General features: G+C 47.8%; 1 protein-coding gene across 6 annotated transcripts in view; it reads left to right on the forward strand.

The window, feature by feature from the left end:
• MN1 (MN1 proto-oncogene, transcriptional regulator) overlaps nt 1-25,849 on the forward strand; it is an 86,766-nt gene that overhangs the window by 13,626 nt on the left and 47,291 nt on the right. The window contains exon 2 of one of the 6 annotated variants that reach the window (XM_064674839.1): nt 16,772-21,706. The exons of the other annotated variants lie outside the window; for them this stretch is intronic. Coding sequence (XP_064530909.1) covers nt 16,772-16,959 — 188 coding nt within the window. The 3' untranslated portion in view covers nt 16,960-21,706. Of the gene's footprint in view, nt 1-16,771; nt 21,707-25,849 lie in introns of those variants that run through there. 6 annotated transcript variants of the gene reach the window in all.

A 25,849-nucleotide genomic window follows, 5' to 3' on the forward strand; every position in this document is an offset into this window, starting at 1 on the left:
GCGATGGCTGGAAAACGTGCGGGGGGACGAGGTGGTGTCGGGGAAGGCTCAGGGGCAGCGCAGGTGATCTGGGTGAGCTTTGCTTTTAAACTCTGTGCATCAAAGTAGTGTCATATGTTATGTGGTAAAGTGGTTTGTCCTATAGCTGTTTGTGTACTGCATCCTGACGTTACTTAGTTTAGCTGAGGTGCAAATAGGAAAGGCAGAAGGGCTCCTGGTGCTCTGGGCTCCAGGCTTTGCCAGGGCTCCTGGTGCTCTGGGCTCCTGGCTCTCCCTGGGATCATGGTGCTCCCAGGGCAGGCGGCTCCGGTCCTGGCTCTGCCAGGGCTCCCACTGGTGTATCCGAGTGCTGGGCTGTGGTGGGGCTCAGAAGTCCGACTACTGTGGACCAACAAACACCACTTTGGAAATGTGAGGTTTTAACAACACAGTGAAGTCTTACTCCAGATAATTATCCCGATCCTCTCGTGTTTGGTGTAGTTTTCCTCAAGTGGCCGATGCCAATGGTGCTGCAGTATTTCCGTTACAGAAAAGAACAGATAAAAAATCTCTTTGTTGAGCCAGACACGTGTGAGCCTCAGAACTGGGAACGTGCGCTGGGAGATTGTGATACAATTACATTTTATGTCTACCTATTAAGCATAATGAAGGGTTGGTTGCTGGCCTTAAATTTGGAAAGATCTTACTGTAGAGCTTAAACCAGAAGTAGATTCCTGTAATTACTGCTTTGCTGTGCGGAGTGTGGTGAGGTAGAGGGAGTAAAAACTGTTCATTGTCCAATTGTATTTCCATAACTGCTGCACTTTTACATGTCTGTTTTGAAAGATAAAATTTTTTGTTACACTAATTTTCCAAAGTAAGCTAATAAAAGCCAACACGGGGGGAAAAAAAAGAGGTGAAGAATGTCAAATGAACAATGCTTAGAAAACATGGAGCTTCTTTAGTGAGCCCTGCTATGGTGCTTGGAGAGTGAGTGGCTTTGTTTGTTAAACACAAGGCCAAAACACAAGGCCACTGTGCTATTGCAGTTTGGGTTCACTTGAGTCTGAGATCCTTGATGATGAAATGAAGAATTCAAAAAACTTTGAATTTAATGTTTGCTTTTCTTTGTACTAGATTAGGCAAACCTGGTAAAACATGAAGCAGTCAGTTCTGAATCTGCTTTTGCTTTTACTTGACTTTGTTCTTGCTGCCTGATGGCAGTATGTCAGGGAAACTTGGATCCCAGTGTCAGTTGTTTGGAATTATTGTTTGGATTATATTCAGTTTCAAATGGTACAAAACTGTAGTGAGAAATGAGCATTTGTTTATGCTGATGAAACCAGTCTTTCATAGACTACACTTGTTTTGGTTGTAAGTATCAGTACACGTTACAGCTCAGAATGTCCTGGTGCAGTTTTTTGGTGTGATAATGTGGCCCCATTCTGCTCTTTGTGTGCATTTGGGACTGGGAACTGCATCGAAGAGAAGCCTTTTCTGCTTCAGGGGAGCAAGTGGAGGGGGAAGACCAAACCTCTTCTTGACCCTTAGGGAAATAAAACCTCCTAAACCACATCCTTTTTCCTTTCCCCCTCAAAAATGTGGCTTACATCTTCAACACAGAGGGTTTTTTCCTTTTATTTTCTGACCATCCTTTAAGGTGTGCTCTGCTGGCCTCTCTCCTCCTGTTTGTAGAACTTTTCTTGGAATCCGTTTTAAGGGGTTATATTTGACATGTTCTTGAAGGCTGCCTTCTGCAGTGGTCTGGCCGAAATAGAAATGTGAAAAGTTCCCATTATTGAGCTGTAAAAGAATACTGGAAATGGGTTATGCAGAAAAAACCATTTAGATAAAAATGCAATTTTCCCTTCCACATTCACTGCTAAGAATTAATAGCACATTCTTCCTAAATGGGTACTTCTGTATTATATTTTCACTTTAGTGAAATTCTTTCCAAAACAAGAGAGTTTCATGTAAAATTTTAGAACAAAATTGATCTGTTTTTATTTGCAGTGCTCCCCCCTTTAAAAACTTAGGGGAACGACTGCCATGGAGTGTCTGGGCATTCTGTGGAAAACAGGTGTGTTGGGTTCCGAGGTGCATGTCCCACTCCGACTCTCCGTCCCGTCGCGGGGTGTGCGTCACAGGGCACTCCTTACCCTGTCGGCACAGCTGGATTTGGGCTGTCGCTGGGGTGGCGTGTGCTGTGCACACCACCTGTGCTTCCACAGCTCCGCTGCTTGGCCAGTGGCCACCACGCAGTGGGGACACGAAGGTGTCACCAGGACATTTCTGCCAGAAATACTCCAAAAGGGAGGAGGGCCAGGCCCACCGTGGCCTTCACCTGCCTCGGCCAGCGCAGGTTTGTTGTTGCACACCTGGGGCAGAGGAGGTGAGCCCAAGGATGGCGTGGCCTGGAACAACACCAGCAAAAACACAGCCATCAGTTTTAATATGTCCCTTTTCTGTAGAAGGTAAATAAATGCCGAAAGAAAGAAAGAGCAATGCTCTGTGGTGGCAACGAAGCTGGAGATACCCCCAGGAAGACTTGCCAGTCCCAGCTAACAGAAAACCATATGCTTTTTAATGGTTTTGTTTTTAATGAAAGGGTTTTAATATAATGGTGAGAACGGAATTGTGCGGAAGGAGTAGGGCTAATAGAGAGATTCTGCTTTAAACAGCTCTTCACTGCTGAGTTGCAGTGGAGAAGATGCTTTTATTAAATAAAGTGTTTGGTTTTTCATAGTATTAGTGAAATAGTTCTCACATATAACTAACGCTTATAGCAATGGAGACGCAGACAGGATTGATACAACTCAAAGTCTCCATGTTAAAAATACAAATTCCTTTGGAAGTGATGCTGCGCAGCCTTTGTACTGTGTTTGTGAAAAATTAACTCTTCAGGGGGATTCTGCATTTGGGCTGTCCCCAAAAAGTGAAATACAGGAGAGATGTAAGGCACTCTGTTTGACTCTTACTCCAAAGTAACACTGAGCTTAATCCAAATTCTGTTTTTGAAAGGGATATTTATAGTCAGCGAGGCCCTGACTACCTACAGTCATATGCCGATAGTCTCCCAATCAAAGAGCAGCAAATACTATACTGCTCGTTAGGTGGGTTACAGAACAGCTATTTTTTCAGTCACAAAACTTTCCTTTCGTGATTCATTTTCTGTGAATCACAGTAGTTCAGCGAACAGTGCAGATCACGACTTTTACAGCCAAATATGCAATTCCCTGGAAGCAAATGTTGAAAATTTAACTATTTCAGTGTAGTTCTTTATAACTTACAAGTTTTGTATTAATGGGACAGTGGCTCTTGAGTTTCCTGTAAAGCTTCACTCCTTGGGACAAGCGTTGCTCATGGGTAGGAGCGTTCACTCCCCAGTGTGAGTGGTTCTCCACTCAGAGAGTGCTGCTGGTATGAATTTCTTAGGTGTTACGATTTTATTTTTTAATTTTTTTTTTTGCTGTCGGCGCTCAGTGTACCTGCAGGCACACTGCATGCTGAACTGTGCATTTAAGCATTGGCTGCCACAGTAAAAATCTTGATGGCCATTGTTTCTACCAAAAAAACCCCGTCTCATCTTCAAAGTCACTGCTGTTACAATAATTTTCTCTTTGAACATGTCAGGATTCTCGCTTTGATTATAGACTGGATTGTCTCTTGTCATTGCATAATGATTTTTTTTTTTTGGGTAGGCAGAGACATTTTTCAGTTCATCACAGTTCATCCCCCATCCCAGTACTTCTTTAAAAAAGAGATTATGTTGAAACCAGGTATTTAAGAATATAGATCTTCAAGAAAATAACCGGTTTTGACTTTTTATTTTCCTGGAAATTTTATAAAGCTGATGCGAAATACAGCTTTATTTTACAATCTGAACTTAGACTTTCAAAATTCCCCTTCTTCACCCTGCCCTTCTTTTGCTTTTGATTGGGCCAGAAATCATTATTTCAGAGATTTTCTTCTACTTTTTCATTTGCTCTTTTTGCAAATTACACCACACAAAAAGAATCCATCTCTCTAATTCTGCCATTGGTTGGATGGTTGCTTGGGTGGGTGGTTGGTGTTTAAGGTGGTGTTTGATTTGGAGGCCGAGCACTCTGCTGCCAGACCTTCCCTGCTCTGCTCTCTGTTGAGGACTGGTGAAAAGCCTTGGCAAGTGCTCGCCGAGGCTGCTGCTGTCGGAAGCTGTTTTTTGGTTTGGTGGTCTGTCCACGCTCTAGGGACCAGAGTTTCTGCTGCTGCTGCAATGGGTGCTGACTGGCACATTGCAGCTCTCCAAGTGTGGTGGTGGGATGAAGGTGCCCTGGAAGCAGAGCTCCTCTCCCACTGCTGCTGAGGTGTGCCAGCTTTGTAGCTCTTGATGGCTGATGACTTAAATTGTGGTGCTTTGGACTAGTACAGTATTCACCTTGGATCAAAAGGCAGGGGACCTCCTGGAAGAGAACATGCCTTGGAAGGTCCTCCCAAGCCTCCTCGAGCTAAGTGAAAGCCCAGAGGCCAAGAGTGTTTGCAGTTGTCTTGCTTGGGGTGTGTGTGCAGTCTCTTCCATTGTGGAGTGATGTTGATGTCATTGGAGTAATGCCACCATGGGAAAACTGTACAAAATAGGGGACAGTAGAACTGCGTCAAGCATGGAAGTGATTTATCCCTTGGGAAATTGGTATCTTGTAAAAATGGCAGGAGAACCCCAGCCCATGTGAGATCTGCAGACCCGTATCTGGTTGTGATTACATGTGTGCAGGCTTTCAGCTGTTATGATGGGTATATTGCTTCAGAGAGTTCAGGATGACTAAATCCAAAGTGCTGCTTGGTGGGAGTTACCTGTGTGGGCCCATGTGATGGAAGCCTTTGCCGTAGAGTTTGTAAATCCTGGCTGTGGTTCTGCCCTTGTGTTTTGTAAGGAAAGAGCTAAAAAGGACTCACTGTGTCTTTAAACTTGTAGATCCTCAAAACCTCCTTGGGAAGTAGAAGGGGGAAGGGACCCTTTCAGGATTAATTAAACAGAGATGTCTTGCTGTAGACTTCAGGTTTACTGATAAACACCAGCCCCTCACCCACGTCTGGTGGTGCTGCTGTTATTTAATCAGGGCCACAACAAGGAATCTGAGCAATCTTCCCTTTCTCCTCCTCTGTTTCATTTATCTGTCCTCCCAACCTGTTTGTTTGTGTACGCTTAAGTTTTCCATGCCAGGGAGAAGTAGAGTGGAAATGTCAGGGGTCAGGCTGCAGGCAGGAGCAGGCAGGGAGCAGGCAGGCCAGCTCTGCAGCGTTGGAGTTTCTGAGAAACTGGAGATAGGTTGTTTCAGGCGAGATTAACTCCTTCAGCATGGCTGCTTTCTGCTTAAGAAGACCTGGAGGATGGGAGGCAAGGCAGGTACATTAAGACACTGAACTCAGACTCCATTCCTCTATCCTTGCAGTCCTGTGGGTGATGGGTGCTCCTGCTGCCATTTCACTCACCCTTGTATCAAAGCCCTGCAGGCCCATCTGCCTTGGCAGCTATGCTGCTGCAGGAAGAGGCTGTGTGGATCCAGACCTGAGGAGGACAGTGAGTAGCAGAATTCACTGCAGTGCTGTTATGGATACCTGAGTTACTCGCCACATTTCCCAGTGGACAAAGCATCCATGGAGGGCTGCTGTTCAGAGACGTGCCTTTGAGTAGACTTATGACTTGGAGTTTGTCACTCAGAGGATACCTAAAGACCACTCTGAATCCCCTTGCCTTCAGAAGAACCAGTTTTTATGTTGGGCCAATTGACTGAGTGTCTCACAGGCTCTCTGCCATGTGGTGGCTCACATGTGCAGCAGCCCTGGTCAATGGCTGGGGTTGGGTGAAGTTTTGGTTGTATGACTCAGGCTGTTGTAGCTGCAACTTGCCCGACCTGTGTGAGAGAAAGGTTAATTCAGGGTGGGGTGGAGGATTTTTTGTTTGTTTGGTGCCGCCTTTGCATTTGTGTTGTGGCAGCGAAGCGGGTGCTGAAGAGCCCAGTCCTGCCTGGCTTGACAGCACTCGCATTGCTGGCAGTGCCCTGTTTGGAACAATTGCAGGCAGAGATTACAAGGTCCTTACGCCCTTCTATTGGGACAGTCTGTGCTTCTGCACTTGACCGAATCTAGACCAGGTTAACAACAGTTGTCACAAGCAACCATCATTGCGTATGGGTCAGAATGAAGCATGGAAGAGAGTCACAGAATTATGTGGATTAGAAGGGTCATCTTGTTCCAACCGTGGGCAGGGACACCAGGTTACTCCAAGCCCTGTCCAGCCTGGCCTTGAACACTTCCAGGGATGGGGCAGCCACAGCTTCTCTGGGCAACCTGTTCCAGTGCCTCAGTACCCTTTCTTGCTAATATCCCATCTAACCCTGCCCTGTCAGTGGGAAGCCATTCCTTCTTGTCCTGTCACTCCAGGCCCTGGGTCAAAAGTCCCTCTGCAGCTCTCTCAGAGACCCTGTGGGCTGCTCCATGCAGCAAGGTATGTGTTGTGCTCCCCTGTGCCGGTGCTTGGGTGCTGCTCAACCTCGTGTCTCTCTCCTGCCCTTGCCAGGGGCAGCTGATGCTTCCAGCCACCTTCTCCAGAGAGGTGCCACAGGGCAGGGCCCACAGAACCCCTAGCATAGTGGAGTGAGCTAATTGGCTGCTGTTCTTTCATTTTCCAGGGATATTGAAATTGTTGTGGGTCATAAATCATGAGAGCATATGGCCAGAAGGAGAACGCTGGGCCATATTTCAGCTTTGGGCTGGAAGATGAGACTGTCCGTCCTGTGTTGTACAGGCCCATTTTGTTGATTTACTGGCCTGTGAAACTTCAGAGTTAATTTTTCGTTGAAGCAGGGAAAGTCTGTCTACCCATGACTTTCCTACTTGAACAGCTGTTTGCTCCTGATTCGTTGCTATTCTGAGAATTTCGTGAAGACTCTCCACAGTGATGTGACAATTGGAAGAAAAAGATGAGCTTATATTTTTCTTATCCTAATAGTGGCACTTACAGCTGTACCTAAGAACACCAGGTTTCTTTGTGTGTTTTTTTTTAAGCTGAATTTCCCTCACTGCCATGCCTCCTCACATGGTTGTGCATTTCTTCTATCTGATGATTTTTTTGGTTTTCCTTTAGATAGATTTAATTTTTGAACATGCTGTTGAATCAAACCCTGGTCCTCCATCAGATTTATGGGCCCCAGCTCAATCACCACACCTTTCTTCTGCTTTAGGGGATGTTTCTGAATGTGCCAAATCCATTATATGGCAATGACATTTCCATCTCTTTCTGTAGTCAAAATTTGGGATTTTTTTACAGCAGAAGAGACCTAGCATGAATTTACCCAGAAAAAGTGCTGGGTTGGTAGCATCAGCTCTCAGTCTGATTTATCAACATTTAAGTGTTTTCCAGCAGAGATTTTGACCTTTCTTTAACAAGCTCAGGCCTCCTGCTTTTTTAAATTATTTTTTGCAGACGCTTTAGAATTTGCCTGTGAATTATTTGAAAGGGAATTGCAGACAGTGATTTGGAACCCCCTGTTTTTGGAGTGTCACACCTCTGCTGTCGGTGCTGCTGGGCATGGAGCGGGTCAAGGAGCACCCACAGCATCATGGAATGGTTGGAGCTGGGAGAGACCTTAAAGCTCATCTTGTTCCATTCCCCTGCCCCGGGCAGGAACACCTTCCACTAGACCAGGTGCTCAGAGAGAGCCCTGTCCAATTTGGCTTGTCCATCTCAGAACTGTGTCTCTGCAGGTGCCTTGTGAGCCTCAGCTTTGACCTGGACACTTTTCTCTTGATCTGTGATGTTGTTTGAGCTCTTTTTGTTTTCATGAAGGCTGATTCCCAAGGTCCCCTCATTCACTCCTGAGACACTAAACTTCAGCTGGAGGCGTCCTAAAGAGGAATGGGATGTGTTTCAAGCTAGTGCTCTAAATAAATGGCATAAAAGAGGTGATGATCCTTGGTGCTGGTTCTTGCTTACTGTTAGCCTTTGTAAACTCACTTTGTATTTTCAGGAATATCCTTGAACTTGTGTGGTTTAACCCCGAGCATTACTGCACATGATCACTGTTTCTTGGTGTGCAAGAGCCTCAGATGTGTGAGGCCCCTGGGAGAGATTGACTTTGCCTGTGGCAGTTTTGTGTTACAGTCTCTCGTAATTGTGAGTTATAGATGGGGCAGAGGCACCTCTGGGAGCTGTGGGCAGAGCCAGGGAGGAGATGGAGGGACCAAGGGGTGGGCGGCCAGCAAATCTTTTCGTCCTGGCCCTGGCAGCCAGGCTGGATGCAGATCTGGCTTTGGGATGTGAGAACACAGGTCCTGTTGAGCTCTTGGGGAACAAGGCAACAAAACACTTAGAAGTCTTTGGCCAGCTGTATCTGAGCCTTTGCCTCACAAGAGACTGATAATATTTCAGAGCCTTTTTTTGCTTGGCTAACAAGTACTCATTTACTTACAAGTAATGCAGTACTTACAAGTACTGCATCCTGAAACTAAGTGACCACAAACGAATCTTTATCTTTCATTTTGTTTTCACTGTATTTAAGGAAAATAGAGTTTTCCATGTATAATCTGCAGGGCTTAAATATCCTGCTTATTACTGTAATTTCTATTTTTTCCCCTGCAATTATGTCAAAGGTCTTGCACAAATCTGATGAGAGAGTGCTGGAATTTACGTGTTTCCTCCTCTGTTTGCTCTGTGCATAATCACCAAGTATTCATTGCCTTTACTAGCTCCATTGATATACCCCTTCCCTTGCCAGTGTGAGTGGGCATTTTCCTCCTATTTTTGGAGGCCTGCTCTGCGTGGGAGCTGAAGGTAATGCTGGTACTTTTGACCCATGTGTCATCAAACAGAAATGAGCAGCACCAAAACTTACTAAAATGATATGACAGGTTATAGAGTGAATTAAAGGCTAAAGTAAATATTGCTCTTGGGGCCCATCCCCTGGCCAGTCCAACTGGTGGCGATGGGGCAGCAGCAGAGTGGAGTTTAGGCCAGCTCGAGCTATTTTTCTGTATTGAACACACAGCAAAAGGTTCCTTCATAGGAAAAACCAGCTTGATAACATCCGGATAACACCCAGTAGCCCAGGACAGGGTCTGAAGGCAGCTGGATACTGCCGAGGGGAGCGAGCTCTCGGCAGTGTGGGCTGGTGGTCGCCCAGCTCTGAGGTCGATGCTGTGCGGGGAAGTGAGGCGTTGTCACTGTTCATCGCCGTAGCTCTGTGCGAAATGTCCAGGTGGTGATTTAATGCAGAACATTTAAGTAGCATCTTTTTTTCAGTTTTGGCCTGTCCTGATATAATCCTAGATGGTGTCCAGAATTGGTTTTAGTTAAGTAGGGCGTGCATTGAACAATTTCATGTAACTTCTGTGCAACCAGAAAATTCCACTTTGGATTTTACAGAGAACCTTTTGTTTGCTCGTGCGTTCTGGCTGTCAGGAGATGGGCTTTGCATGGGCTGGAGCTGTGCGTAAAGCTGCCGTGGGGTGTTATTTGCGTACATACGAAATAAATTTGAAAGTATTGAGTGCAAAACCCAGCATTTCCTTACTCATCACGGATGTGTGGGTTGTTACCCTTGGTGAAAATAGGCTCAGAGCATTTAGTTAGTGCAAGCGAGTGATGTATGCCAGCAGCGCAGGAAACACGGGATCAGTCAGCCTATATTCCCTACTGACGTGGAGGTCTCCTTCTCGTGTTGGCGGCTGGATTTGGGGAATTCAGAGGCAAGGACACATCTCCAATGGCCGCAGCACTTTTAAGGACAGTTAGGAGGGAGAAGCCAGTTGTAGCCTCTTCCCAATGCTAGGTCTGAGTGTCAGTGTGATGGAGTTGGCGGGTGGGGCTTAGGCAGTTTGCTCCTTTCTGAGATGAGCAGAAGTGCTCAGGTTTTTGTGGGGGCGGAAGGACAGGCCCTGGAAAATAACTTGTTGCTCCCAGAGGCTTCATTGGTGTTGGATGGCAGTGTTTGGATGTCATGAGTGTTGAGTCAGCTGTGCTGGGATAGGCTGCAGTTGTCGGACTCCCATTTATTTTCTTTTGGAAGTGTTCCGACATTGTTTGACTGTTGGTGGCAGTTGATTTGGTTTGATTTTTAACACCAGTTTTCCTTGCTTTGGCAGGGTCCCAGTTATCATACCGTGCAGAGCTGAGGAGAGCAGTTTTGGTGATGGCACTGGGAGCCCAACCAGTTGTTTGGAGCCATGTGGTTGGGTTAGACTTTGGTTGGAGGTTTGGCTGTCGGTAGCTCGGCTTTCCGTGGCTGTCACAGGCGAGCTGTGGTTTGCCTGCGTGGGGCGGGCAGGGCCAGGCGTCAGACAGCAGCACTGCAGCTGGGGTGGGACTTGGTTTGCCAGAATGGTCTTTTGTTCTGTGAGAACCAAATCCCAACATCAGCTGCTTTGCAAGGGGGGCAGGCAGGACCCCCTCTGCGGTTTGCATGTTTTGCAGGGAAGCCAGCCTGAGACTCAATGTGTTAAACCGAAAAGAGGAACTGAAGGGAGCCAAAAGAGGGGAAGGATATGAGTTAGAAACTGTCTGTTGTCCCTGTGGCCATCTAGCAAGGCACAGGAGCTGGTGCTGTTGCAAGGCACAGAGCTTCTGGCTTCTCCTGGGATGAAGGACTTACCTTTCTTCTCAGAGTCATAGAGCTGCAAAGCAGTGATTTAACAGTAACATCCAGAGAAATAAATAGATGTAGGCAGTTTCACACTTGTCTATGAAGCCATGGAGGTGTGTTGCTCTCCTGCTGGGCAGTGGCAGAAAGGTGGTGAGTAGTGTGTTCCCTCTCTCTTGTGTCCTCCCAGCACAGTGGAGGGAACACGGTTTTTAGGGCAACAATGTCATTCTCCTTGTCCACGTATCGTTCATTCTGCATCTTCAAGGTCAAGCTACGTGTGAGGTGACTGCTGCCTTTTCCATCGATAGGGTTAGCATTTTTCTTACTTCATGTTTTTTTCACCAGCTTCTTCAGACAGTGGCATGTGGTTCACATCTGAACTTGTCCTCAAGTGATATCTGCCCAGCTTACTGCTGGAGCTGTGGGGTAGGACACTGCGGTCTGACTGTAACCCTACAGCCTGACAGCAAACCCTTAACGCTGCTGTGGGTTTGGGCAGCCTCCCTGTCGTGGCATGCACATCCTTCCATTGCTCCTGGTGAAAACAGGAGCAGGAAAAGAGGTCAAGGGAGAAAAGAGAAAAATATGTATTCGCAGCAAGTACTTTGTGTCTCCTGTTATTTGAATTCTGTGCAAGCAGCGAGCTCCGATGGAGCCCCACGCCAGCTCGGAGACCACTGAAAGCAAAATAAACATCTCTGCAGCATGGGCTGATACACTCTCCCTTTAGAGCCGCAGGCACCTCCAATTAATCATGCTGTCTGTGGAGGAAGGGGCTGTGAGGACCAGAGGATGCTGCCAGAGCTGATGGGCTGATGAAGGGGTGGGCAGTATGCAACAATAAGGGTGAACAGGCTGTGTACCAGCCCGGGTGAGCAGGAATGACTGTGCCATGCCTTTGGGTGAGCACTGTCTTGTCTGTGTTGCAGCAAAGTCAGAGCTTTAATCCTGGTTTGTGGGATATATGAGTGCTGTGGGATAGTGCTCAGTGCTGTGCACACATTGTTGATGAAGAGCTTTCCCTCCTGTGTGAGAAAGGCTCTCACAGAGCAGCTTAGCTCAGCCTCGACAATAAATCGAGGGGCTGACCAAGCCAAGTGACTTCTTGAAATGTCAACGAGTGAGATGTGTCTGATACCCTGGAGCTGGGGTGTCTCTGCAGTGTGCTCCTGGTCAGCAGCACGAGGAGTCACCTGTCCCCATTTCCACTGAGCTTCTCCTAACAAGTCCTTGGCATCAGTTGTTCACCTTAACCACCAACACTGAATTCTGTTCATACTGGGGAGGGCAGCACCTTTAAGTGTCTTATGGGCTTTAAAAATGGCAGAGGTTAAACAGAGTAAGTAAAATCAAAGTGAGAGGAAGGTTCTGGTAATGGGCAGTTGGGGCTTTCCCTTGAGTGCCAGTGGAGCTGGGTGCTGCCAGTCCGAGGCCAGAGGCAGCCTATGCCAGGGCATTGGAAATAGCAGAGACAGATCCAGCCCACAGTGGGCATGGGTTGCCAGGGGTGAAGACACCTGAAAATGGTGCAAGCTTATGGCATAAGCAGGTGGCATGTGCCATGTTCGTGTCTATGAACAAATGCAAACCATTTCCTCCTTGTATTCCAGGGTCGAGAAAATGCCTTTGTCCAGGACTTTGTCAGCGCTGCAGCAGTGAGGAAGGAGATGGTTCATTTGTTTATCAACACAAATGAACTAGTTGTGTTTAAAAATACAGTTTTAGGAGTGTTTAAAAATACAATTTCAGGAATACATTAATCTGTGGAGACTAGGTCCAGTGTGCAGGAAAACATGAAATGTTTTCAGACCTTATTTTTCTTGAAAACTGAAAAAGATGGCTCTGTGCTGTGTACAAATGCAGAGCTATGTGCCTGAACCAATATGTCAAACTGTCATGTGGGAGATTTGGTGAAAAACATCTTGTCCTAAGGGAATAATTTTAAACACTATATGTAGGTTTGCTGCCTCATAAGGGATCATTACTCAAATCTATTCCCTCTTATAGTAGCTTGGCCTCTGCTTAACGGGCACAGAGTGAACAGAAGCCCATTAACGCGTCCTTTAAGAGTGGTTATCAGATGGTAGAGGGGAAACAGATCTCTGATCAGGGAATATAGTGTTTTTGGCCAAATTCTCAGATTCAGCCTTAACAAGATCAGTAGCAATCCAGGGCCTTCACGCTCGGCTGGCCATCGAGGGCGGCGGCGGGGCCGTGCTGTGCCGGGCGGCCGGACCCTGGGCAGCGCAGGCGGCGCAGGCTGTGTCAGAGCGGTGAAGAAGTGTAAGGGATGAGCCCTGGGGCAAGGAGCCATTCCAGGGATCTTCACCTCCTGTTTGTCACTTCAATGTCGCAGGAATGCTGAAATGTGGAGTGGAACCCACTCCCAACCAGACCCCTACCAGACTGTGGCTATGCTGTCGCTCCTGCGTGTCACTGCCTCCCGTCCTTCTGTTGGTGGTGATTTTGGCAAAAATGAGAGGGACGGCATGAGCAGCACCTGAAGAGCAGCATCATCTCCCGGTGCCTCGTAGCATCCGTGGTTGCCTTGGCTACACCAGCTCTCCCTCAATTAACCTTCTCTCTGGCAAGAAGATGCATGCAATGCGTGTTAGTCTTACAGGTGAACTCGGTTCTAATGGGATTAGTTTACTAAAAATCGGGACACCTCTGGGTTTGCACAGTGCTTGGTGGGGTTGTCACAGTTAAAAGAACATATTTATTTTTTAATAATGCATAAGAAGATGCTACATGAGGAAAAAGGCTTTATGGAGTAGCTTAACTGCTCGGGGGCTTAGGAAAAAGAGGGAGTGAGAAGGAAGCTGGAGGGACTGCAAGTGTGTATACACAGTGTCTGCAGGAGTGAGGAGAGTGTCAGGGTCTAACATCACTAAAGAAATGTGATTTTCCCGAGCTAATGTGGAAAAGCAGTCTGTTGCATGTGTATTGAATTTTTGGTGAAGCAGAATTCCTGGTCCTCTTCCTGTGTCCCAGCTGCAGGCTCCAATGCTGCTGGCCAGGCTCCTGGCTTAGTCACCATGTTGCCATTAATGCTGTGTAAACAAACAAACAGTAACCTTTTCTTTTCAGAGGCTGCGTGCCTTTGCAAAGTAGAGCAGAACGAAAGAGCAGCTTCCTAAATGTGCAAGGTCAGAGCAGAGGGTCGGGCCTGGGGGGAGGCTGGGGAGCCTGGCTGGGCACTGCCTGCTTGCTGTTTGTCTGGGGCTGAACGCCTGGAATGTGTTTGGCTGGGTAAAGCTTGGTCAGAGGCTCTTACCTAAAAGCAAACTGGCTCTGGGAACTACCACAACGTCACCAACCGCAGTGGGGTAGGACAGCATCACGGTTGAGTTGGTTCAAAACTCCTTTCGGTCTCTGGTCACTTTGCCGCTTTGAGTTTCATGCCTTCCACATGAACGTAGTGTGAGCTTACATCCAGTGTTTTGTCTCTTACCTCTGCTTCAGCATTTGCTGTTTCCAAGGGTCACATACTGTCCTGCGAGCCAGTGGTTGTGCTTTTGTCTGTCCTGGGTTCTGTTGTGTCATGTCCTTTGGTTTGGAGAGGAAGTCTCCACCCAGACCATCTCAAGATCTTGGGTGTGGAGGATGGCCCTTATTAGAAGGGTACTGCTTTTATTAATAACACAAATTTCTTGCAGTAGTTGCTGATAGAGGCAGTTGTGCAGTTTAAAGATAATTTGTTTGAACATACCTTGCTTTCAGTAAGGTGCTTGGTGCTTCACGACTGATGGCGATTTGTCTGGAACTTGACAGCTGCGAGGCAATGACGTGGTGACACCGTCTTGCATTACCTGACTAATTTTAACCTGTCCATTTCCTCTAAGATCACCCCTCTGGACCGTGTGTGCTGTGGCCTGAGGGTGCTGGGGCACTGTGGCTCTTTGTTTTGGATTTAAATGTGTCATTTTCTGTGCTCTTTAACGATAGGCAGGAGGGCTGGAGCTCCCACAGTGGTGTCCTGTGGTGAGTGAAGCTTGTGTAGACAGTGGCAGTCAGTACTGACTTTGCAAACTGAGGCTCAGTTCCTGCTCACCTCTTTTGCTTGGGTTTTCCTCTCAGGCTTGTTCATCCCTGTGGGATAGATTTTGCTTTGATTCCTTTATCAGTAGTTTGCTTCAGAATTTTATCCACAGCAAATGGCTTAGAAATAATTTGCTGATTTACAAGCAAACAAGCCTAATATTTTATTCCTTAGTTGCTTGTGACACATGAACTTCTTCAAGTAGTCATTGCTGAGGACTGGCTCTGTTTGGGGTGTCAGGCTGCCTGCACAGTCAGTGCAGTGGAACTCCAGCTCTGATCCTGGCCTGGGAATATGCCACCTCTGCCTTGGCTGTTGGAGTCCTTGGCTGTGGGGGTCTCCTGCAGCCCTTGTAGAAACACTGCTGGGACCCCCGGGCCCCTCGTGGCTGCAGTTCAGCCGTGGGACTCTTTCCTCTTTCTCTGCAGCAGAGGAAGAGAGTTGCTGTCACAAGGACTAATCTTGAGGCGCTGGCTCTTCCTGTGCTGAGCCCAGCATGTCCTGTGCAGTCAGGGAGACCTAACAATAAAAATACTGGGTACTGAGTGCCTTGTGAACAAATACAAGTAAGAAAAACATTTCTCTTTCACAGTTTTCTGCACAATCCCATCTGAGCTTTGAATATTTTATAAATAAAAAGTTTTTCATGTATATTTGCATTCAGGACAGTAAGTAAAATTGAACACCAAATCAAATAGTGGTTATTTAAGGAGTCTGTTTTCTTGCCCTGTGGTTTTCCCGAAGCAATGGGGCTCAGGGGTGACAGGAAAGGAGAGTAGAAGCTCCACGTGTTGGGACGGTGGTTGTGGAACTCAGCATTTGGGTATTATGTGGCAGCCCCTAGTCCGTGCTTCTGCCCAGCCCCTGGGTGGTGCTTATTTATCTGACTAAAACACCCAACACCAACTGCAGGGAACTGGAATCCATTTGGAGCATAGAGAGCACCTTTGCCGTGCTGCTGCCAGATTCTTTGATGGAGCAGCATGTGAGGGTGTCGGCGAAAGGTGATGGTGGCGCAGGCAGTGATAGACATCTGTGTGTGGATGTAAACAATCTGTGTGGGGTTTGCCCATGGCTGCACCAACGCAGGGCTGAGCAGGCAGCAGTGCTGCTCTGGAGCCCCGTTCCTTCTCCCAGCACTCATGGCATCGTGTCCCCAGATTCTCAGTAGTTTCTCTGTGTGGTGTAACTCTACTGTTTTAGATACAAGCATCTCTGGCATCTTGTTATAATCAAGCATTAAAAGTATTTTCCATTTAAACCAGGGACTTCCAGGCTAGTTTAGGATTATTAATATCATTGTGATTGTGTAAGAATCTGGTCAGTTCTGGTTTTGTATCTGGTATAGCAGCAGGTTCAGTGGAACCAATGCGAGCTGCTCCATGAAGTGTGGTACCCCCACACTGCTTGGCTTTGTGGAACAGGAGAAAGGTGATGGAAGGTAAAGTCCTGAGAGGTTAAACATGCACAGCCGGCTTTTGACGTCTTTGGCATGTTCCACACATTTTAGCTACTCTTCACATTAACTGTAAAATCCATGGGGAAAAGGCCAAGGGATATTGTTTAGGATGTTTCAGTTAAAGTCTTCCATTTGTGGTTAACAGAAACTAATGATGGCTAAAGATCATACAAAGCCCTAAAATGAAATATATTTTAAGAAAAATATTATTATGGTGCTCCATTAAAAGAGGGGAACAGGGAGACCATTGCTAGGAGTGACCATGAGGGCACAGAGGGCTCAGGGCTGGCTTCCTGCTTGGAGATGTTTCAGCATCTGTTTTCAATAGCAGAGGGTGCACAGGGAAGGAAAGCTCCCGATAGTGCTGCAGTCTAGGACACGCTCATTGGTCCTGGATCCTTCCCCAGCATTCAGACGTGTCACTGGTTTGTTCCAATTTGTTCTTCTGCCCTGGTAAAAAATCAGCCATGGATGTTCTCTGCAGGGTGGGGAGGGGGAGCCACACCAGTGGTGGTGACACATTTGTCCCCGAGCTGGGGGATATGATGCTGCAGGCGCAGGAACCGGGGCATGGGCTGGTGGGGAGAGGGTGAGGCAACCCCACTGCTGCCGCCCGTGAGTTGGTGGGGTTGCATGTCATGGGTCTCCTAACCTCTCTCTGTGAACCCTTTCCAGCCCACGACCTTCCCCCGAGCAAGACCTCGGCAGCGGCGGCGCAGACGGGCAGCCACCTGCAGTGCCTCTCGGTCCACTGCACGGACGACGTGGGCGAGGCGAAGGGCCGGACTGCGGTGCCAACGTGGAGGTCCCTGCACTCGGACATCTCCAACAGATTCGGGACTTTTGTGGCTGCCCTGACTTGAACAAAAGAAATTATTTTTTTTCTTTTTTTAATTTCAAAGGGCCGCTACTGCTAGGTGGACTATTTTTCTAGGTTGGTACCTGCTTAGTGGCATATGGACTGGAAAGGGTTAATTTAAAGTAAACCTCAACTTTTTTTTAATCTTCTGCCACAGTATGTTACCAGTGTTAACCCTTCTGCAGTTAGCACACTTTTGCTTAAGATTTTCCTGCTAGACCACTTTTTCCCATTATTCTGTAACCTTGGCATACATTTATAGATGAGGCCTTTTCCTTTTTCATCTCAACGTATGTCCAAGTCACGTATGTCATAATAAGACAAAGATTCTCCTCCTCCTTCTCCTTTTTTTCCTCATTTGCTTTGTTTCTCTTTTTTTTTTTTGTTTTGTTTTGTTTTGTTTTGTTTTGCCTTGTTCAGTGCTTATTACAATGGTGATCCTGAGGAGCAGCAGTTCAGGAATAAACACCAGTGAAAGTGAAATGGTCAGCATTAAATTATATGTCATACTGACACCCAGCCTTTGCCAGTCACATACAAAACAAGCAGTTGATGCTCTGTCGAATGTTCAGGCATGGACCTGCCCTTTCCTGAAAGAATGAGGTTCTCCTGTTAATGAGGTTCAGCCTCATTTGCCCTGTGCCTCCTGGTGAGGCCAGGACGCTCCTTCTTCTCTGTACCTGGGCCCAGCCCCGGGATGGAGCTCTGTCATGAACGGGCTGGTTCAGGCACAGCGGGGAATGTACCAAGGGGTTTTTCTATGTAAGTCTAACAGGAAGTTTTCTTAATGGTCAACAGTCATTATCTCCTCCTCTGAAGGCCCAGGCTCCCTCTTGCTTTCCGGGGCCTGGCGGTGCTCCTGCAGTTCCCAGTTTACTGATGCTGAAAAAGAAAATCCCCTGCACCCTGCCCATTTTTTGCCCATTTTTAGCTGCAGAAAGATGCTGTTGATTGGTAGCAGGTCCAGTGTCCCCTGTGCTTGTCTGGGGGTGCCCCAGGCCCTGCCACCTCAGGTCCTGATGCAGTGGCAGCAGCTGGGGATGGCCCAGGTTGGGGGATGCAGGGGGCTGTCTGCTAGGGGCAGCGTTTCCTAATCTGCCAGTGCAGAGAGATCCCTGTCAGACCCCCCAAAACTCATTCAAGGTCCTGCTTCTGCCACACACTGAAGAACAGCATTGCTGGATGCACACAATAAAAGGAAAGCCATGCTTTCCTGCTCGGGCTAGATAATGCTCATTCGAGACGAAAGTTGGAAGCAAACCAGATAAACCCACGACTGACATGATGGCCTGACTCTCCAGCAGTTTTACGTAATACTGTCCATTATTTGTGTGTCCCTGCGCCCAGGAGTGGCCCCGTCTCGCCCCGTGCCGGCAGCTCGCCTCTCGCAGATCCTGGAGCTCAGGAACAGCACTGGAGGATTAGGTTTTGGCTGCCAAATAAAGGTTGGCCTCTCTAGGGTTATTTATTCATGATTTCACAAATGTGTCCCTGCTGAAGGGATGGAGTTGAAGACTGCTTTGTGTTTTATCTTTGATGATTGTGCTGGGTTTTTAATTATTTTGACGTAATATTCTCAGTAGACACCAACGGAGAGGAAATTCTGCCTAAAAAGCCAAGGGTGGTCTGGAATCCTCACTCTCGGTCGTACGTGGCTTCAGAGAGACTCACAGTGTTTGGAAATGTGATTTGAATGTGCTCTTATTAACCATGCATGGATTGATTTATGGGTCTGGTCAATGAATTGACTTTGGATAAATTTGGATAGTTTTGAATCTTGATTTTCAATATTATTTTACTTTTTATTGAAGCTGGAGCTGCCACGAGGATGAGGATTTTTGCCCATCCTGAAGTAATTGGCTGTGGAGCTGCCTCACGCACGCTTGGTTTGGAACAAAAAGCTGGGATGGTTTGTACCTCTGTTGGGGTGCGTGACTGGGAGCGCAGAGCTCCTCCTGCACCTGCAATAAAATATCGCCATCCCCAGAAAGTATCTCCTGGTAGAATAATCACTGTCAGCCTCCCTCTGGAAGGTGCCTCTTTGCCTGTGATTCCTCAAGTCCTGGCTCACCCAAGTATGTGATTTTAAATCCTGTCAGCAGAGCATGGGGGGGATGCTGAGCTAGGGGGTCTGTGCCTACCAGGGCACTTGTGCTGCTGCGAGGGGCTCGGTCCACAGAGAGGGGTCCTGGCGTGGCCCCGGTCCGGTACTGTCTTCCATCACAGCTGAAAATTTTGTCCGAGTTCATGGCCTCATGGCATTCCTGCATGGAGTGCAGCCCCTTGCCTTGCTGCTTTGTTTTTAGTTTTTCCTGCTGCACTGAAGAGAACAGGTTTTTCAGGCTTCCTGAGGTCAGGGATGCACACCCTGTGCCACGGGAAGGAACCTGTCAGGGAACGCAGAGTTCAGATGCTTTTAAAGAGAAATTGCCGTTTGAGTGGAACTGTTGCTGCCTTGGTCTGACCAACAGTTCTACTCGTTCATCATTGGCAGCTCGTGCTTCTCTTCTGCAGTTGTTCTCATCCACTTGGAACTTGCTTTCTTGCTTGCTCATGGAAATGCAGAGTGCAAGCAATTCCTTAAAAATCAGTGGAATTCTGTGAAATGAGGCCAGGCTGTTCTGAGGCCAGGGGCTGTGTCTCCAGGTGCCAAGGCACGGGAGCTGTGGCACTTGGCTGCTGCTGGCTCTGCTCCGGGCGGTGGGTGCAGTGTGGGGAACAGGAGTGTCAGAGAGTGAGCAGTTAAACCAGCAGCTGGCTGTGTGCTGGGAGTTCTCCTGAATCATATGGTCACATGCAATCCTCTTGCTAACCTCCTGTCCCTTTGATCTTGACTGAACGAGCTCTGCCTGGGGCAGCCACTGGTGATGCCAGGACCAACCAAACCTGTGCTTTTAGGGTTTTGTTGCTTTTTGCCAAAGATCAGAACAGAAACGGTACATCCTGACCAAGACAGGCATCACATCCTGCTCATCACCTGGGAACGTGGTACTGACAGTGTATGCAGAGGGCTCGAGCTTTGTCACAGAGCTGGTGGTACCTGCAGTAATTTCATTGTACCCGTTAATTTTACCCATTAATGATGTCATTTTCTGAATAATAATATTCCAACTGAAGCATGTTTGAGAGCTGTAGGTAAAAGCCAGTTGTGGAAGAGGTGAGTTGCACTCTTGTGGAGAGGGAAACTGAGGCACAGACAACATCGACCTGAGCGTGTCAGGCATATTGGTGGCAGGGCTGAGCTGCACTGAGGTCTGACCTCTGCTCACTGCAGAGCCCCATGCCCGAGGGTCACTTCCTTTGGGGTCTCAGCTGGGTCAATGGGGAGAATTTTATGAGCTACATGTTTCCCAAATGCCAGGGCAAAGCCAGGATGGTGAAACCTCCCACCCGTGTGTCCTGTGCAGCTTCCAGATGGGGGATGTTGTACAAGAAGCCAAAGACTGGTGATACATGATGCACAATCCATTTTGGATTGTGAACAGCAGCTAAAACATGGCTTTACCTTTGTCGTGGGGATTCTCCCTGGCCAGCCTGGCACTGGAGGCTCCCACACAGCCTTGGAGCTGCAGCAGGGGAACCGGGATGTCCCCCACCTCCCGGCCCTGTGCCCTGGCTCCCTGTGTGTTTGTTGAAAGAAACCCTGTGCTTAGTCTGCAAGTTACAGTGTTATAGCAAACTGAGCAAAGTTTGTCTTGCATGTCAATTGGGAAGAGTGATAAAACATCTCATTGCCAGGTCACTTTCTCCTGGAGTTACCCATTCTCTGTTATTTGAGCATCAGTGAGGGGGTTTAGGCTCATTGTTATTTAGTTAAGATTTTCACTGTGTGTGAAGGTGGACGGGAATGAGCACCAGAATTCTGTCACCTGGATCACTTGGGGACCTGTGCAGATCCCATGGCCTCCATGGTAACTGTGGTGCTGGCTGGCCTTCAGAACCTGGGGTCAAGATTGGACTTCCAGGCACCACCAGCAAGGCAAAAAATTCCAGTTTCAATAGGCAGAAGGGGTGAGGCGAGTGCAGGGCAGCAGGATGGGCACTGGGAGGGTGGGAGGCAATAGAAATCAAATGGTACATTTGGCTTATTTTTGTTGAGCTGCAGTGTAAGGTTTTCTCAGCTGCTGGATTCACAGCTGTTCAAGGGATGGTGTGTAAGAGCATAACCCATTTTTATAGAATTGTTTCTCCTTTATTGCTTAAGGCTAATGGAGGAAATAGTCTAATTTTGTCTTAGAAATTCTCTATTAAAATTGTTGGTTTGAGTCCATCCGCTCATAGGTTCTGACTGATGAAACTGCAGGCTCTGATTTCTGGCAGTTGTAACTTTATCACTATTCACTACCCAAGAATATTACAGCTTTAAAACAGCCTTAAGCAAAAGGATGTTATTTCTTTGTACTGAATTTAGTTCATGGAAAAGAAAAAAAAAACGAAAACACTGGTAATCTGTACTGCATAGCAAACTCTTCTGAAAAATGTTATTGCACATGTAAAATATGAAAACTTGACTCTGCTGTGTGTTAGGCAATCCTGTAATCTTTTTTTTTTTTTTTTTTTTTGATTCTTGTTAAATTCATTTCCTAAATGCTTGGTTGGAAGACTGTGACAATAGCTCATGAAATTGAGTGTTATTTTTCTTTCTTTTTTTTAAATATGTAAAGTGCAGTCTTCTGTATTCCTGCATATTGTACATATCTGTATATGTTTTACTGAGCAACTAAATAACAATAAATATGATGTTAATGGTGGCTACTGTATATTTCATACCAGCGTTGTTGATTTTTGTAGTAAGTCCTGTTTCCCCTGGGATGTGAAGAAGTGAATAGACACTGTTCATGTTCAGGTAAGCCCTGGGCCTCGAGATAGTGGGGAGAAATTTGCCCTTGATCCGGGGAAACCCTTGCCCACATGTGGCTCCGCCTGGGGCTCCTGGGGGGTCTGGGGTGCGCTTTGCTCCTGGTGCTCCAGGGCTTTGCCAGTTCCTCCCTGCCAGCAACAGCAACCCTCTACCCCTGCAGGATTGGTGGTTTTTAATTTTGATTTTCTTTTTGATCCTGAGAGAGGAAGGAATGCAGTGTTCCCGGCAGCTGTGCAGTACCTGCTTCGCAGTGAAGCCCATGGAAGATGAGACCTTCCCCTCTCTGCCCAGACAGTCTCCTGTGGGACTGCGGACCTGTTGGGCAGCATGAGCTCCCGGTGTTCCTCATTCCCATTGTCAGCCCTGACCTCTCCCCAGCCTGTCCCCAGAGGCACTGAAGGATGCTGGCTCGGTCTGTACACTGAGATTGTTGGGACCCTCTCGGCTGCTGGTTGTTTGAGACGTCCATGCAGCTCTGCCCAGACGCTGCCATGGGATTTTTGGGGCCATCCTGCTCTCCTCTGTGTGCTCTCTCTCTGTGGCAGCATCTTTCTTTCTCCTCTTGCAACCGGTGGCTCTGGAGCTTGTTCAGAGGAGTTGGACCACGCCTGGAGCTGCTGGGCAGTGGGAGCAGCCCCCGAGGCAGCTCCCCAAGCCCCTGGCCCTGCTGCTGCCCCTGCAGTGCTGCTCCTGCTTCATCTTAGTAGTTCAGTAAAACTGGCCACGAGCTGTGTTAATGGTTGGATTCATGCGGCTCCTCTGGTGCACGAGGCCATTTCTCAGCACCCAGATCTCCCACTGTGCAAAGGCTCCTTTGCTACTGCCAGCAGCTGGAGCTGCCTCTCCTGCTCCAGCAACGCTCTGCCCCCAGTTTCTGCTTCCAAAAAGGCAGCAGGAGCTCGCTGTTCACTGCACATTACATTAACAACTGATGAAAATCAACTGACTAGCCTGTGATTTCTGCTCTTGGCACTGGCTTTACTTGTCCCTGGTAATGTCACCTCTGGTGATGCTGGCACAGTACCTGCCTATCCTGAACACTTGCCTTTGTCCTGGGGCTCTGTGCTCAGGGACTCACCTGGTCTGTGACTGTATTAAGCATGGGTTATAGTTTATTAACTAAAGAAAAGCAAGTGGTTGATCATGGAGCTTTTACAGTTCTTGCTCTCCTAATCGTTGTTCCCTGTGCTCTGTGACTGTGCTGAGAGCTGAAATCTGTTTGTAGCCATGTCTCTTTCCCCAAGCCATTTAACTGATTTAATTACATCCTTTGAGTTGTTTTCTGCACCAGGCTTTGGCATTCCTGTCACAGAGGAGACGCTATTAATGTGTGTTGTATGTTCAGCAGTCAGGGATCCATCGGCAGTGCAGCTGGATCCCGTGTGCCGAGATCTGCTCGGCCCCTCCACGGCCGGGGCAAAGCAGTGCAGCAGTCGGGCAGCACTGCCCTGGCAACGCCAGCCAAGATTCCTGCCAGAACTCTGTGTTGTGGTGCTGTTTGTGGTCTCCTGTGTGTGACTCCAGAGTTGTTTAAACCCCCTTTTCCCAGGCTGCTTGGTTGAGCTTCTTGCAGACCACTGGTGGTGCGGTGAGAGTATGGCAGAAGACGTGGCTTTCCCTAAAAACCAAGGTAAATAAACACAGGAATGAAAGTTTAGGTCAATTACATCCTTTTGGCTGAGAACATTGTTAGAAACTGGAATTATGATGGGGTTTAGTACTAATTATTTCCAAAAGTCCCTAGGCCACGCGTCTGAAAGCCACATGTCTTTCCTACCCAGGGACCAGTTTGTAGCCTTCCCAACAGTTTTAGCATCATGGCCAATAACATCACATATATTTTGCTTGTAAAATATCTGAAAACTCTTTGCTCAGGTGAGCTCCATGAGGCTCTGCCTGCAAGGCAGAGGTACAGATGGAGGTGATGTCTGTTCTGAGCTCTCCTTTCTGAGATGTTGCCAGAGCTCATTAATGACAGTGCCAGAAGTGGAGGTGACGAGACCTGAAGAAAATCATTTAGGTCATCCTTGGTTCATTAGTGCAGGATTGTGCCCTGTTCTCTATTGCCCAGAGCTCTACCAACACAACCAAAATGGATGCAGTAGGGAGGGGCCTTAACCTTTTAGTGAAAAAGAATAAAAACAACCAACCAAACATCCCTTTATCCCAGCTGCGGAGTGGGGATAATGTTTGAGGTGATAGGAGGGGATTTCAGGCTGCCTATTTCCAGCACTGGCAGGCAGCAGTGGGATTGTGCACCTGCCAAGCCCAGTCAGCTGGTGCAAGGGACCCCCTGGAAGGATCCAGGCGGCCCCTGGTCCCAGGACAGCACATGGCCCATGGGTGGGATGTGGGAGGTAGGATCCCTGGCTTCTTTGCATTCTCACTTGGCCTTGGTCACGTGACACCATTAGCCATGCCTGAGCCTCATTATTTCCTTTTAGATCTTGCCTGGGTCACACCTGTAAAACAAGGACCGGAGGAGGAGCCTTGGTAAATGGTTGCTGTGTCCTCTTAGGGACTCCTGTTAGCAATCCACAGACAAAAGAGCTGTTGAAGTGTCACTATAAATGTGATGTTGAAACATTCATTTCAGTCTCAATGTTGAAGGAGGCTGAGAAGTTTGGCGCTATGAGTGCTCCTGTCCTGCTGAAACATCCTCCTGCTTCAGGGTTAACTGATGGAGAATATTCAGCACTGAGCTTCAGGAGGTGGGAACTTTTCTGAATTTCCTTTTATCCTCTGCAAAATGCCCATCTCTCCCTTCCCCCTTTCTTCCCCCCACCCCCTTTTCTCTTTATAAAGCTGGAATTCTTCCAGACTCTGCTCTGGGCTTGCAAGAAAACTTTACTGTGTAAATTTGCTCTTTGTGTTGGGAGTCCTTTGTTTAAACAGCATTGTGAGCTTGCTGGGGAGGGATGGAAAGAGGGGGAGCTGGGAGGAAGAATTTGAAAAGCCCTGACCCCTGATGAATAAAATCCAGCACATTAACACATTCTTCAATAAATTCATGATTGCAGATAAGGTGGGAGTCCCCAGGGCCGGGCTTTTCATTAACCCCCTGCTGACTAACCCAAACAGACGGGAGTGTTTTGTCAGCGCTAGGACAAGCAGAGCCCTTTTGTGGCGGAGGGGCCGGGTGCGCATGGGGAGCGCTCCTCCAGGAAGCCAGGTTACAAAATGGGACTCTATTTCAGAACAAACTCCTTTTGGTTAGTTTGATGAGATTACAGAAGGGAAAAGGCTTTAACAAGGGGCTTATTGAAGCTAAGTAACTGTTCTGAATACAGTGAGGACCAGGGCAGAAAACATATGATTCCCAAGTAAACAGGCGCCTCAACAGTATGGCTGAAACAACAAAGCTGGACATGCTCCGTGTGGTTCTTCTGTGGCATGTGGGAATGCTTGGAACACACGAACATGTGTGGGAATAACCTGTGCTTGGCACAGCCTGGTACCACCAGCCAGGGCTGCCCCGCACCGTGCGCTGGGGCGCTGGGCTGGAGAGCGACGTGGGAGGGACACCTGCACCACGTCCACAGTGCAAGGAGCACCTTGTCCAATGTTTTAGCCTCAGAAACCTTATTTGTTCCTCTGGTGAAAAGCCTACTAGGGAAATATTTTGCTTCTGTGGAAACCTATCCCCCAAATGCTTCCCTCCCGTACTAGGGAGGTCTCCTGGGTTGTTCGTTAGAATACCTACATTTTTAAATGATCTGAATTCTGTGGCTTGTTCTCCCAAGTCTTGGTCAGCCAAGCTACTCAGGATATCACTCAGTCCAAAGAAATGTGTTTTGGGATGAAACCTAGAAAAATCTTGAGTTTGTCTCAGGCTCCTCCTGTCTGCCATTGATGCTGCTGTGCCTTTCCCATGCTGCCCACCTCCCCAGGAGGTAGCAGCTGATGGTGGACTCCAAGCCTTTTGCAGAGTAGCTCATGTGTAGCATCAAGTGAATCCTGTCCTTTGGGAATAAACCCTGGTAGTGTGCACAGGACCCTGCACAGCTGCACCCAGAACTGGCAGTGCCTTGGC

This window comes from Pseudopipra pipra, chromosome 18 (genome assembly GCF_036250125.1).
Source record: "Pseudopipra pipra isolate bDixPip1 chromosome 18, bDixPip1.hap1, whole genome shotgun sequence".
NCBI lineage: Eukaryota > Metazoa > Chordata > Aves > Passeriformes > Pipridae > Pseudopipra > Pseudopipra pipra.